General features: G+C 34.5%; 1 protein-coding gene across 2 annotated transcripts in view; it reads right to left on the bottom strand.

Moving 5' to 3' along the window:
• Positions 1–9,773: 9,773 nt before the first annotated feature.
• Positions 9,774–15,330, bottom strand: part of LOC129227277 (bcl-2-related ovarian killer protein-like) — a 231,172-nt gene continuing 225,615 nt past the window's right edge. For both annotated transcript variants that reach the window (XM_054861801.1, XM_054861800.1), the window contains one exon: positions 9,774–9,959. In XM_054861801.1, the coding sequence (XP_054717776.1) occupies positions 9,846–9,959 (114 nt within the window). In that variant the 3' untranslated portion in view covers positions 9,774–9,845. The remainder of the gene's footprint in view (positions 9,960–15,330) is intronic.

Here is a 15,330-nt window from a genome sequence, read left to right as displayed (position 1 = left end):
AATTGATGCATTTATAACGTGAATTATTTTTGTTCTTTTCATGCAATACAATAGAGAAAATATCCTTTTTCTTCCCCAGAAAAGTAAAATGACTATCTTTGTTTCATATAAAATGCTTTAATTTAGTTTTTGCTCTAATTTTTATTTGAAAATTGAGCATGTATTGATTTTTTAAAAAAATTCTTCACATGTCTCTAGTATTCACCAATGAAAACTGAAGGCTCAACTGTTTCTCTTATTGATAAATAATGTTCAGTCTTAACCTGTGAGGTCACATTTCATTTTGCATGGTCTATTGTTGCACGTTTGTGTAGGCTTCAGGTGTTCTTAAACAGAGGACTTACTCCTTGTAAAAGGGCATATCCAACATAAAAGGGGTAAGCCTCGCAAATTAGGGGAGGGGAGAAATTGCAACCCCAATGGATTTCGGAAACAAGGTGGCATGATGGTATAAAAATTGACTTGTGTAGCTTTATCGGTGGTTCCAAAAATCAACACTAATTTAAAAACTAACTTTTATTTAAAACTTAAAAGAGAATGAAGATAACGAGGCAGTGCTCGTTCTTGCCAGTATTATGAGGGCTGGCGGCTCCCTTCAACTGATGTAACATAACATCACCAACATAAGCTTAACATAACATAAGTCAAAAGATACAAGACAACTTGCTTAAATAGGTGAGGAACACGCCCTCTTACGGCAAATCGCAACACTCCCCACCTAAACTCTACTTAGAGTTTACAAACTTACCAGATAGGACATCTAATGTTTCCTTTCTACATAAGTCATAAACATAACATTTCTTCTATGACTACCTTGTCAAAATATAAACAACAATTATTAACACAATACAGTTTCAAATACATTTAAACAAAAAAATTTAATATGCTTACTAAAATTTTCAAATTTTGTGCACAAATTTAACAGTCTATTTGCTCAAGTGAGCTCTAAGTTGTAAATTAGTTGAACAGGTCTTCTGATAATTCCTGTCTTAGTTTTGATCGAACAAGAGCGCACTTTGTTATCCCTGCCATGAAAAATTTCAGAAATTTTCCCTAAAGACCACATATTTCTTGGGTAACTATCATCTTCGATTAAAACAACATCATTAAGCTTAAATTCCTTATTTTTTGAAGTTTGCTGACACACATGAGCAGATCTTAACATTAATAGATAATTTTTTCGCCAGCGATTCCAAAAATGATTTAACACACTTTGCTGATGTTTAAATTTTTTAACTGTGGTTTTTCTAGATCCTAATAAATCATCCTTTGAAATTCTCGTTGGAGGGAGGGATAACAATCGCTTACCTACTAAAAAATGTGCAGGAGTGAGGGGAGAGGGTTCTGAGGGATCATCATATACGTAAGTAATGGGTCGAGAATTAATTATTGCTTCAATCTCAATAAACACCGTTTCAAGTTCATTGAGAGAGAGCGATGAGCGCCCAACAATTTTTCTTAAGCTCTCTTTTTCTTAATTGTTCTTACCATTCTCTCCCAGAATCCTCCCCACCATGCACCTCTTTCCACAATATATTTCCGATTTATATTGTAATGTGAAAATAAATCTTTAACAGAAGGATGACCAAAGCATTTAAATACTTTTTTCAACTCAATATCTGCTCGTTTAAATGACTTTGCATTGTCAGATTAAATTGTATTACACAGTCCTCGTCGATATATAAACCGCCGGAACGCCAGTAAAAATGATTCAGTGTTCATGGAAGGTACCAGTTCTAAGTGGATCGCGCGCGTAACTGCACACGTAAATAAAAGCAAATAATGTTTTTCATTATTTTCTCTGCAATAAAAGGGTCCTGCGTAATCGAGTCCAGTTACTGCAAAGGGTGGTGACTCAATTATTCTATCTGCAGGGAGTGGAGCTACAACCTGAGCCCCTGGACGCGCGTTGAATCTTTTACAAATCAAACACTTGTGAAGAACCGTTTTAACTCTTTGTCGTGCTTTAATGATCCAGAACTTTTCACGGAGATGTGTTAGTGTGGCATCTACTCCAGAATGAAATACTCTTTCGTGTGCATCCATTATTAAAAGTTCCACGTATCTGCACTTTGATGGCAATATCAATGGGTGCTTTGCTGATTCTTGACAATCTGCAAACTGTATTCGCCCCTTTAAACGCAGAAGACCATTCTCATCAATTTCAGGATGCAACAAATATAGGCTGGAATTTTTGTCGATATTCTTTCCATCGGATAGGGTTTCAATTTCCTTTTTGAAGTGTTCCATTTGCGTGGTTTTACTCCAAAATATTTCGGCAGTCATAATTTCTTCTGCTGCATTTGGTCCACACAACTTCTCAGATTTTGGTTTGCAGTTATTGATGAATCTCATTATCCATGCGGTAATACGATACACTTTCTTCAAAGTGCCGAATTCATCTAAATCAAATAGTGAACTATCAGATTGCTTGGGTTCACTATTAGCGGAAATTTGTAGGACGTTTCGCGATTTTCTGCTTTCAATGGACAATTCTCCCTCGTTGAACTTTGCTATTTTCTTTGGCCATAACTCTTCGGATTCGGTAAGCCAACTAGGTCCATTTCGCCACAGTGGACTAGAAGCCATTGTTTCAGCTTGTTCTCCTCTTGTTAACATATCTGCTGGATTACTTCTTGAATCGCGGTAGAAAAACTGATTTGGACTGCAAATTGCCTGAATTTCTGCTACGCGATTGCTAACAAAGGGCTTCCACTCATTTGGAGATCTTCTTAGCCAGTGTAGTACAATTGTTGAATCGCTCCAACAATACAGATTTTCGGTTAAGTTCGGAAAAATGCCTTTTAAATATTTCGCTAATCGAGCACCTATAAGAGCTCCCATTAGCTCACATCTTAGCAAAGATAAAGTTTTCAAAGGTGCAACTCTACCCTTGGCCATCATGAAGGAAGTTTTAATCTCCCCGTAACTATTAGTGTATCTAAAATAAGCAACCGCTCCAAACGCTCTAGGAGAGGCGTCGCAAAAAATGTGAATGCTCAGTTTCGTGTAATCAGACTCACTGAAGAATTTCCTTGGGAAAGTCCGATTTTTTAAGAACTCAAGTTCTGAGCACCAATTATTCCACCTTCCTTTTAAAGCACTAGGAAGACTTTCATCCCAGTTTAGACCTAACAGCCAAAGATCTTGTAACAATATCTTCATCCGCACAGTAAAAGGTTAAGAAATCCCACTGGATCGAATCTTTTAGCTACAGTTCTTAAAACTGTCCTTTTTGTGTCGTCTAGTTTGCTTTTCACAGATTCAATTACAGCAGTTAGCTCTAAATTGATAGAATCATTAATGAGATTCCAATTCATGCCTAAAAATTGATTTCTTACTCAAATTTTCGTCCTGTTTAATATTATCCCTGAGCCACAAAGCATTAAGTTCATTTGAATTTGATTTCAATTTTCTCAAATTCATTCCCGCGTCACGGAAAATATTTACTGCATCTACAGACAATTTGTATGCATCTTCTACCGTTTTAGCACCATAAAACAAATCATCTACATAAATTGATGAATTAAGCATTTCAAATACATCAGGGTTTTTATTTTTATATTTTTTAATATGATATTTAATAGTAGCGGCTAGAATAAATGGGCTAATACTGGTACCGAACGGCGTGCGGCACATACGCAAAATTTTGAACTGTTCGTTTGATTCCCCAAACCAGAGAAATCTCAAAAAATCCCGATCTTGTTTAGCTATCCCAATCATCAAAAACGCCTTTTCTAGGTCTCCACTAAATGCTATTTCATGTTCCCGAAACCTAAGAATAATATCAAGAACGGACGGATTCAAGTTAGGACCAATTTCTAAACACTCATTTAAGGATTTACAATTTTCAGATTTAGAAGATGCATCAAATACGATACGAACATTCGTCGTTTCGCTATTACGAATGACTGCTCTGTGGGGCATATAATATTCTTTATCTTTGATTTCAATAGCGCATTTCCCCAACTATATTTTCGTTTAACTGCTGTTCTATTATTTCCTTATACTTCGCTAATATTTCTGGACTTTTATCCAGTTTTTGTTTTAAAGTTTCAAAGCGTCTTTTAGTTACCTCAAAATTATTTTAGAGACCGTCAGTTGTGGTTTTCCAAAGTAATTTACATTCGTATCTCCCGTCTTCAAATCGCAAATCTGTTTCGAAGCGATGAATTAAATCTTCGTCTTTTTTCGAATATTTACTAGAATCTTCAATTATACCCATTGAATCCAATTCCCAAAATATTCTTAAATCATTTAAAACAATTGCATTTCCTACCGATACATTTGAATGCTTCGAAAAGTTGGCTTGCTTAAACGTATTTCTGTCTAAACCCACTAAAAACCACCCAAATATAGAGTTAACGGCCTGAAGATCTCTATTTATGCGTTTTCTCGCTGTCAACACTACATCCCAAAATTTGTCCGCCCCAATTAATACCCCTAAATGTCGTAAATCGGAGACATTATCTACAATATCGGCCGGCTTTAGTCCCAAGCACTGCATTTTTCCGAACGAGCGCAAACTAGGACCCTTCACAGGACATGAGGAAATTGTGTTGGTTACCAAACATTCTAATCTTATTTTGTTTTTTAACTCCCTATCGCAAAGTTCAATTATTACCACAGGATAATTTTTAACGATGGGTTTTTCCGCTCCGAATGCGAAAACTGATAATTTCTCAGTGCGTATGAGTTTCAAATTCAAAGATTTAACCAAAGTGTCTTTTATGAAAGAACGTTCACTACCTTGGTCCAAAATTGCACGCGTAGTTTCAGAGTCTGATTCTGTACAAATTACTACAGTACACGTTTGTAGCAATACATTTTTCGCGCTCAAAGCATTACTACAGTTCTGAGAAACAAAAGCGTTTGCATTTACGTTAGGAACTACAGATTCATTATTTGAATTAATAGCGACTAAAGTATTTTCCGAAGTTTTAAGTTGCTCTAAAGATTTACTTGAGTTAGAATGTCCGTCACTATTTCTGAAACAAATCGATTCATGATGATTTTTTCCCATTACATTTGAAACAAACACTCTTATCATTACAAACCCTACTCAAATGAAATTTCTTAAAGCATTTAAAACATCTGTTATCTGTTTTAAGCTGTTTTATTTTTTTCGTTGCACGAATGTTACACTTGTAGGAACTATGCGCATTTTGGCAGAAGATGCATACTTGATTTACGGAAGTATTCAATGCACTGGCTGTAGAAATATCTCTATCGTACTTTTTACTAACAATCTTTTGATTACTATAACCTTTAGAAATTGTCGAAGCTTTATTTTCATTACATGCTGCTAAAGTGATTTCCCGACATTCCACTTCTTTCTTTAAAAATGAAATGAATTCAGAAATTTCAATATCACCGTCCTCTCTCTGCTTATTAAATTGCAGTATTAAATCATGAGGTAGCTTTTTTTGCAAAATAGGCATTAATAAGAGTCCGAAGGATTTAGATTCTACATTCATTGCCTCTAAATTTCTAAAAGCGATTTCAATTTCGTCATGAATTCTCCGTAGCGCTTGAACATTGGAAGAGCTCTTAACCTCTTCTAAGTTAATTATTTTGTTCATAAAAGAGTTAATTATGATATCTCTTTTGCCAAATCTATTTTTTAGCATTTCTTTACAATTATCATAGTTTTCGCTTGAAAGATCGAATCCAAACACAACATTAGCTGCCTGACCGATTAAAAGGGCTTTTAAATACGCGAATATTTCGACTTCTGAAATTGTTTCATTTTTGTCTATTGTGCTTTCAAAGCTGTTCCAAAAACTTTGCCAATGTTTTGGATCTCCTGTGAACTTTTCTATAACTAGCTTAGGTAATTTAACTGAACCTTGTCTAGAGTTTTCATTAATTCTAGCATTTGTACTTTGGTTGCTTGAAGAACTTAAATTTCGACTGCCTTTATTTTTATTTTCTAAATAACGCAATATTCTTTTAGAAAACTTTAGGCATTTAGCTTCGTATTCATCATTTAAAGTTACTTCTTTCTCTATTTGTTCGAGTTCAATAAATTCTAACATTTCGCTATCAAGCGCTGTCAATCCGTTAGACCTTGCAATTAAAAGTTCATAATCGTCGCGTAATTCTGCTTCATCAATTTCACCTACATGTTTTAACTTTTTCTCAATTTGATTGACTAATTGAGTAGTTAACCTTCGCAAAACAGTTCTCTTTGCTGTAAGTTTTTGAAACTTATCGCTTTCCAATTCTTGGATTGAAGTCATTTTTTTAAACCTATTTTCGTACAATTGAAACTTGAGATAAACTGAATAATGAAGTTTATGAGCCTACCTTAGTTTGTGTAGAAGCTTTAATTCACTGTACATTCTCTTTTACTCAAATTCATAGCAGCTCCATTCGTGGCCGTAATGCACCATATAAAAATTGACTTGTGTAGCTTTATCGGTGGTTCCAAAAATCAACACTAATTTAAAAACTAACTTTTATTTAAAACTTAAAAGAGAATGAAGATAACGAGGCAGTGCTCGTTCTTGCCAGTATTATGAGGGCTGGCGGCTCCCTTCAACTGATGTAACATAACATCACCAACATAAGCTTAACATAACATAAGTCAAAAGATACAAGACAACTTGCTTAAATAGGTGAGGAACACGCCCTCTTACGGCAAATCGCAACAGATGGCAAGGAGCGGTCCTTCTAGGCCTTGGACCCGGGTTCTGACCTGAGGTGGCCAGTCGGTGGATTTTCAAGATGCAGAAAATCATCAGCACCCATGTCGTATGATTATGCGGCATGTAAAAGATCCCTAGGGTATTCGTTTCCCATAAAAAAATTAAATTCCTAGTGCAGTTTCACACCAAAGAGAGCCCAGGTGTCTCCATCTGGTGGAAGCTGGGCATCAAAAACTACTTGTGTCATGCTTCAGCGCCTTAATGATATTACATGAAAGACTGATGCCTTGTCGGGGAGCAAACTAGGTCTGGTGATAGCGAAATGATTTCTTACACAGCATCATTGGATAAAAAAAAGAAAAAATATGAGTGCGTTTTGTTTTCTTTTTCAAAAAAAAAAAAAAAAAAAACCCCTCATTCCAGGGGAAATTCTCAAATGATGGGAATGGGAGGGGCACTCTTAAATTTAAACTTTTTAGTGTTTGGGGTGTGGGTCTCGTATATAATTACAAGCTTTTGCAAGAGAAAAAACACTTTGTGAGGAGTAGTTTTATGTTGCAGTATTTACATTGTGTTGCCTCTATGGCGGTACTTTCAAAAGCTAAGTCACGAAGCTAATGTAGCCAAACCTATGGATAAATTTAAAAATTGAAGCAAACATCCATAAATCATTGATTTTTTTTTTTTAAATTTTGAAGCAAGTTACATTACATTTGCATTATATTTACTACAAAACCAAATATTTTGGGGGCTCCTGCGTCCCCCTCCCCCAAAATGCACCACTGTCCAAGCCTATAACATCCTATACAGTTGAAGCAGGCCAAATTAATGTGCTCTGAAAGGATCAGTTTGATAATGCTGAGTTGTCAGCAATGTGTGGAGTCTTTGGCACTACTGTACTAACTGCAGGTTAAACAGGAAGAACAACTTTCAAGTCAAACCTTTAAGTAGGGAAATTAAAAGAATGAAAGTAAAATTTAGCGTGACTACAACAGATAAAACACTTAAAAGAGAAATAATGTGCATCTACAAAATTGCTTCAAACTTCACAAATCTGTAGAAGCTGAAAAAAAAAAGATTGTATCAGCCTGAGGTTTGGAATCTGCACCAAGCTCTTCGTTATCCGCTCGGAACTCGATTGTTTCTAAAGTCCGGCTGGCCAGGGTCGGATGCAGAAAACCATTTTAGGAGGGGGAGGGGGTCATGCTGAAAAATGACCCTCCCTATAAGCAAACCTATGGTTTTGGTGAAATACACTGCCAGCTCAGTCATTTCCAGCCCAGGACTGCAGTTTCGTGCTTATTAGCACTCATCAGCCCGGCATAGGAAAGTGACTGAGCTGGAGATGGAAAACCTCTTAAGGAAGCCAAGAGTGTGAAACAAACTGGTCGCAAATATAGAATTAGCAGAACAGACGAGTGACCGAAGCAATGGTTCGGTTCAACTCGAAGATTGAACGCAAGGCAAGGTGGGTATGAAAATTTTTCGAAACTGCTTGGGTGTCAATAAAAAGCACCAAATGGGCCAGAAATAAGGAAATTTATTGGGGATAAACGTTACAAATTTCATAAGCAATGAAACGAAGTAGTGATTCCAATATTTACATTCAAAAAGAATTAATGAACTGAAAAGATACTGTGATCATTTACATTTTATGCCCATGAAGTGCTTAAACACAATGAGGTGTGTACTGTTGTCAACAGTTTGGGGGGGGGGGAGGGTCATGACCCCCATGACCCTCCCCTTGTATCGGCCACTGCCCTTGGCCAATCCTTTTTTCAGAAGTGTCTATTTTCATGAAGTGGCGATGCGCAGAGGAAGATTGAAGAACAGAATTTTCAAGTGTGATATTGGTTCTAAAGCTTCAATATGTCACCTTGAGAAATTAAACAAAAAGGTAAAATGTTTCAATTTTATAAGGTCATAATCTCAGTAAATCGTTTTACCTCTTTCAGCAGTGATTGATCAAAGACAGGTCCCCTTCCTATAATAGTTATTTAGAAGTGAAAGTTGGTGGGTTTTGGGTTCCCCCCAATAAAGAATGCAATACTTGTCGTTTTTTTTTTTTTTTTTTCCTTTCTAGCCAACTTAATACAGTTATTGCTGCAACTTAAACATTTCAGGTCTGAATAATCACTTCACGAAAATATATTGTGGGAGTACTTTTTTTTTTTTGCTGTCAATTCAACTGATTCTGAAAATCTTAAGTATTAATCAAGTGGTCAGAGGTATCGGGTTCAAATCCCGGCTCGGGCATGGTCTTTGCAATCAGTGGGTGTAGGTTTGAATCGGCCATGACGCAAATCTCCAGGTTCCATAAAATAGAACTAAATCTTACCTGATTTTTCAAAAAAATTCTAAACGATGCAAAAAGTGTAAAAAAAAAAAATGTATCATAGTTTTTATTTTCTTATTCATTAATTAACTATTAATATGAACTGAAGAGTTTGTTTGTTTTTTGTTTAAACGTGCTAACCTCAGGAACCACAGGTTCGAATTGAAAAAATTCTTTTTGTGTTGAATAGTCCATTTATTGAGAAAGGTATAGGCTATATAACATCACCCTTTGACTAATAGATGTGGAGCAGCAATAAGAAATGTAATGAAAATGGGAAAATTTGTTATATAAAATGCTCGGAACGCCGAATATACATATATTTTTGAGGTAGACTGTGCAACGCTGGGCAATGCAGCTAGTAAATTATAAAATAATTAAATGTTTCAGACATTAAATTTCAAATAGTTTTGCCTATTGTTTGGCCTTATTATGGTGAAAGAATTGTTTCCTCTATACAAATCTTGTTTAAAAAAACATTCATACCCCCAAAATGTCGCTAAACTCATAAATGGGCACATGTCTTTTCTTCTCCATCAATTTTAGAATGTACTTGTTTTCTCATTTAACTAACAGGGGCCAAATTTTCACAGTGAGACTATAACTGACGTTGTTACTGGAAAATCGGAGTGCACCCCCATGGAAAATAGTTATGACATTTCATCTGGTGTTACATTTGCAGGATATTATCGTATACTTTTATTGGCCTCTACAGTAACACTATATGCATGAAGGTATTCTTCTGCTTATGAAATGAAAGTTCATTTTGGATATGAAAAAAAGCTAAACATTTGCAAATAATTTATTCAGAAAACTGTACAAAAAACAACATACCAATAAAATGGGTAAAACAAATTGTCTTATGATAAAATCCACCACAGTATAACAAGTAGAAGTACAACTAGGAAGGAGCAGACGACTTCTTTTGTGTAGGTCGTAGTAGTGTCTTTTTTAAACCTCGTCAACAATGTGGCCTGGAAAAAGAAAGTTTGAATTAATTTTTACAAACGGTATGGTAAACAAATGCTTGTGAATTAGGGGAGACTGGTATATAATCGATCACTACTATTTTTGTTGTCTAGTAATAGCAGTTGCATTCAAAAGTAAGGAGAAAATTACTGTTCTGAGTTGAGAAGTACAATTTGCAAGAATTTGCTTGAAAACTAAGTTTTCACTTTCTAAATCAGCTGCTAGTTTAACAATATTCCTTAATCTTCAGTAACTGTGAATGCTACTATAATTTGATTATTCCTTTACTCTCTTAAAAAGGCATTTTAATCTAAAATTAGCACTAATATTTATAAAAGCACAATTAGGACACGAGAAATGGTAATTGAATGGGACACTCTTTCCCCATTTTGCTCATTAAGATCATAATTTTCGTTTCTACTTCAGTTACCTTACATTTAAACAAAGATTTTTTTTAAAATTTAAATGTTTGTCTTTATTAAAGTCATTTTGAGGTTGCAAGAAGAAATGGTATATAAGGGGCATTCCAGGGAAAACTGTCATTTTGTTTCTCACATGACACTTCATTAAAAATAATAATTTATAAGGGTAATGAACAAAAATTTGTTGTGTGCTACAGAAATAAAAAACCTACGTGTAACTCCTTAAGCAAAAAATGTCCTCTTTACCTTTTAAAATTGTTTCTCTTTTATTTTATGAAGAATAGGAAGCGTTACGTGCAGGACAGAAAGACCGTTTTCAGTATATTGATCATATACATTTTTATTCTCAACAACTTAAATTATTATTTCTCAACAAATGAGATTGGAACCTTAGATTTCAAGCCCCACCGTATGTTTTGTCATTGCTGTATTAGTTGAGCAAAAATATTAAGTAATGCATACAGCAAACTACGAGAGGTTGACTTTTGATGTTCCGGACTGACGCATGCGAATAAATTAAATTTTGTGCAACAAAATTATTTAACAAAAATATTACTGTGTCAGAAGTATTTTTGTATCAAATGTAAAGATTAGCAATTGTGCTTACTCCTATTTAATCAAAATATTAAGATATATAACAAAATGTTGGTGAAATTATCGAGTCGGATTGTCCAACACGTGACTGGAATGGCTCACAGTGGACTTTTAAAGTTTCGAGTAAACGCCTTTAAAGCTCATATCCTAGGTAGGCTTTCATTGAAATTTTTTTATAAATCATGCTGAACCGGATCTGTGTACCCGCAATGAGTGGCCAAGTCCTCCTCCCTTAAGGGGTCCAAGAAATTGAAAAAAGAAAAAAAAAAGCGCTAAGACTTATTAATGCACTGATGTCACCAGCAATGATATTTACAACACATGAATTACTTTACAATTGAGAATGTTTATTAAATTATGTATAATTTTTACAAAAAGATTTCAATAGCTGAGATTGAAAAAAAAAAAAAAAAATCAACTTTTGCCAATACTTTGGCACCAAAAAGAGTTAATGAACTTCGACCTTGCGGATTTTACTAGAAAGGAACAATGAATTACCTAAAATTACGCAACCCAAAATTTCCACGATCAGAGTACATATGTGTATCCCAAACAGGCAGTTGCTTCACTCAAATGAAGAAGCAATTTTCCCTTGTCATTCCTTGAGGGACGATTTTCTAGTTTTCCAATAACATGTAAAATTTATGGGGGGGGGGGGGGTCGGGCAAAATTCAGTTTTCAAATAATAATAATAAATAAATAAATACATGTTTTATTTTAACTACTTGGTTTAAACCAACATGGTTGTAACTGAACAGCCCTGCTGTATTGCTGAAGTAATTTCACTTTCGATGTTTTTTTTATGTATTACGGCAGTGTTTCTTAAACTGTGTTCCACGGAACACTGGGGTTCCATGGAGATCAATGAAGGGTTCCACAAAACTCTCATTCTTTATTTTCGTTTCTTTTTAGAAAACTTTTAAAAAAAATCTATTAAAACAATGAATTTTCAAAACTTAAAGTTAATTTTTGAGCTTTGAAATTTTGGTTGTGACAGCAAAATTTTGTTTTCAGATTTTTTTTTGTTAATTTTTGAAATAATTTACGTTTTTAAATTTAATATTTTTTGTTGTTGTTGTTGAAATATTGTCACTTTGATTAAAACATTTCAAAATTGTTGCCTCAAACTATACTATAACCAAACTATAACTAATACTTACGAAAAAACGAGGGTTCCACGAAAAAAGTTATTTGAAAGGGTTCCACTCATTAAAAAAAATTAAGAAACGCTGCATTACAGTACTACTTTTAAAATATTACTATTCATTAACGTGCTTTTTGTATGGTAATTACTGTGAAAAAAAAATCTGAAAAGTTTCGGATATTTATGCGAAATGACTAAGAAATAAAGAGTAATAAGAGCATAAAAATTCAAAAAAAAAAATAGCTTGACTGCAATTTTTGATTTTGTCAGAAATGAATTCTTTTCTTTGACACCCTCGAGGTTCCGTGGAGAGCCCTCAATGGCCCAGGAGAGCACACTTCCCAACGTTGACCCCTGGATATTTTTATCGATTTTACTCGAAAACGGAAAAAGCGGGGATCGATGCTCTCTTACCTGAACAAATCGAATTTTTCTTCGCTCGCAAACAAAGGAATTCAAAGTCAGAGAGCGAAGCATTTGGAAAGCCACGTGGATCAATTTTATCAGCTGAAAAGTTCTTGTTGGTGAGAAAATATTGTACTGGTTATTGGATTTGAAGTCCTGACGTGAAGAATAGACCTTCAAAGTATCGCAATTTTGTTACCATCTCTGAACAATTGTTTTCAATGTTTTTTGTACATCGGAAAAAAGTAATCCTGGGATGCTAACGATAGTCAAGCATGCAAATGACTTCCAGATAGGAACTGATGCTGACTAGTCTTTAGTGCCAGTATCTCAGAGGGCGTGGCAGTTCTTGTTTTGTTTTTGTTTTTTAATAATGAGCATTCACGTGAAAAATATAGAAGACAGTTTTGGGATGGCCACAACGTTGTAGTTAAAAATATTTGCACGAAAAATAATTAATATAGAGATACAGAGTGGGTTTGAAACCAAACCACCATAAATATATCACTCGAAATTGAACTAAAAAGTAAAATAGATAGATAGTGAACAACATCCATACTGCTCTTGAAAAGAAATTTTGAAATTGGCGCAAACCTGTAGGTGAAATAGTATCTTTAAAAAATTTACTTACATTAAAAATCCCTACTATCTTAAAAATGCCCCCTATATCATCTTAGTTACAAATTGTAAGGAAGAACATAATTTTCATATATTTTAGCAAAGCCAGTCGAACATTCTGTTAGTCCGTGCCCCGGCAAGGAGTAAAAAATTTGAGAGGCAAAAAACTTGCCATGAAAAATATTACAACCGAGTTTCTGGGGGGAAAAAGAAGTTTTTCTGAAAAAGGTTATAAAAAGCAAATTAGTTCAATTACCTACACATAATTATGTCCCAACATTTTGCCAAGCGCAACTCCTAAAATAGACCGGGGGGGGGGGGTGCAGTTTTCTATGTAGGAATATAAGGAAACGTTTTTTGAAGTGACAAATAAAATATACTAAAAAATATCCACTTGCAAAACTGCTTTTTTGAATGTTGTTTTATATGTTTCTGAAAGTTGTTTCAATGCAGAGAAGGCTTTTTACCACTTCACTTTTCCCATGCATTTCACTTCTCCGAAATTAAGTCCACTCATCTGTTTTTCTCGCTTTGGAAAAAACCTTAGCTATATCTCAAAAAAAAAAAAAAATAAATAAATAAATAAATAATAATAATAATAAATAAATAAGTAAGAAAAAAAAGGGAGAAGTCTTATGACCGTATTCAAATTCATATCAAAATTTTATGCGTTCAAGGTTAAAGTGTTCATATTCAACTTGCAAGCCCATCATTCAGAGGAGTGGGAGGCCCCCCCTCCCCTCCTTGACTTTGAAAAAGCAGAGTTTACACACAATTGGGCATGGTTTTTGTTGTTTTCCAATAAATTTCGAGTCCCCCCCCCCCCCGGAAAATTCAAAATGGGGCGCCTGTTAACGTGAAAAAAAGTTGGTAAGTTCTAGTACTCTCATATCAATATTTTTAAACAGAAAGGAGAAAAAGAAAATTAAAAGGAAATATTTTATGGATCTATACTTTAACTTCAAAATCCAACTTCCTGAAACATACAAAATAAATAAAGTAAAAGCTACCGAAACTCGAGTAGCGAAATGGAAGAAAGGTTTAAACGACTTTAAATGCTACTGAGTGAAAAAATAATATGGCTTCGCCACCTGCGTCTCACATCAAATCATAACTCATTTCAGTAAAATAACAAACCGAGTTTGAAAGAAAGCAAAACGGAAAAAGATGTTAGATTTTAACCACAAGTTTTGAAAGAGGTACTGGGGGAGATATAAAATTTAGAAATACATTCGAAGTAAGGGGTCGTCTACAAATGTTGTGACACTTTGAGAAGGGTTTGTGATAAATAGAGTAACAAGAAAATGACACACATTTTTAAAACAATGCTCATGAAAAACAACGTGACATGTGTGCAGGGAGAGGGGTGGATAAGGTAAAGTATAACGAGGGGAAGGGGGGCAAATTTAAATTTAAAAAAAAAAAAACGTGCCATCATTTATGGAAAGCCTCTAATAGTCCAGTCAAACCAAAACAAAAAAAAAAAAAGCTAAAATCGCGAAGTGGTTCTGATTTTTTAATATGCTGCTTGGATTCCAGAAAATGGGAATCCAAGTTTGCAGTTTCAAAAGAGTAACACGTGAAAAACTAAAATTTTTCGAACCTTTTTCCGTTTTCGTCTATAACTTCAAAACTATTTTTTTTTTAATACGAACTACACCTTTTGATTTTAAAGTACAATGAATTTGCAACAATTTAAGTTGAACTGGGTATGCCGTACGATTTACAGTTGCAAAGACATCGCACTTGAAAGATTGGCCCTTTTTTTTTTTTTTTTTGAAAAAAAAAAAAAAAACGAAAACTTTATGGTTTGGTCTCAGCTTCAGCGGAATGTGGACTCTCTCCTTTTACAAGGAAATTGATCATAATAATCATAGAGTAAATGTAATTGGTTTTCAACTGAGCAAAAAACGAAGTGTGTTATCTCAACTGTTCTTTTGCAATCGTTAAAAATCAAATAATCGGAAGTTTTGAGTTTTGAAGAAATAAGACAAACTATACGAGAGAAAAGTGTTTTTTTTTTACTTAGCTGCGTAAGGAAAACACACCAGTTACATAAATAAATTTATTTTAAGCTGATAATTACCACTCCTATGTAGGCAAAGCAAGCGTTCTTTCCCCTACGTACTTGTACCTTTTTCATCTGGATGAATTTCTGGCTGCATTTGGTATTTCGATTTGAAAGTTACCTAC

Source organism: Uloborus diversus, chromosome 8, assembly GCF_026930045.1.
Source record: "Uloborus diversus isolate 005 chromosome 8, Udiv.v.3.1, whole genome shotgun sequence".
NCBI classification, from domain to species: Eukaryota; Metazoa; Arthropoda; class Arachnida; order Araneae; family Uloboridae; genus Uloborus; species Uloborus diversus.
This window is presented reverse-complemented; position numbering and strand designations above follow the sequence as displayed.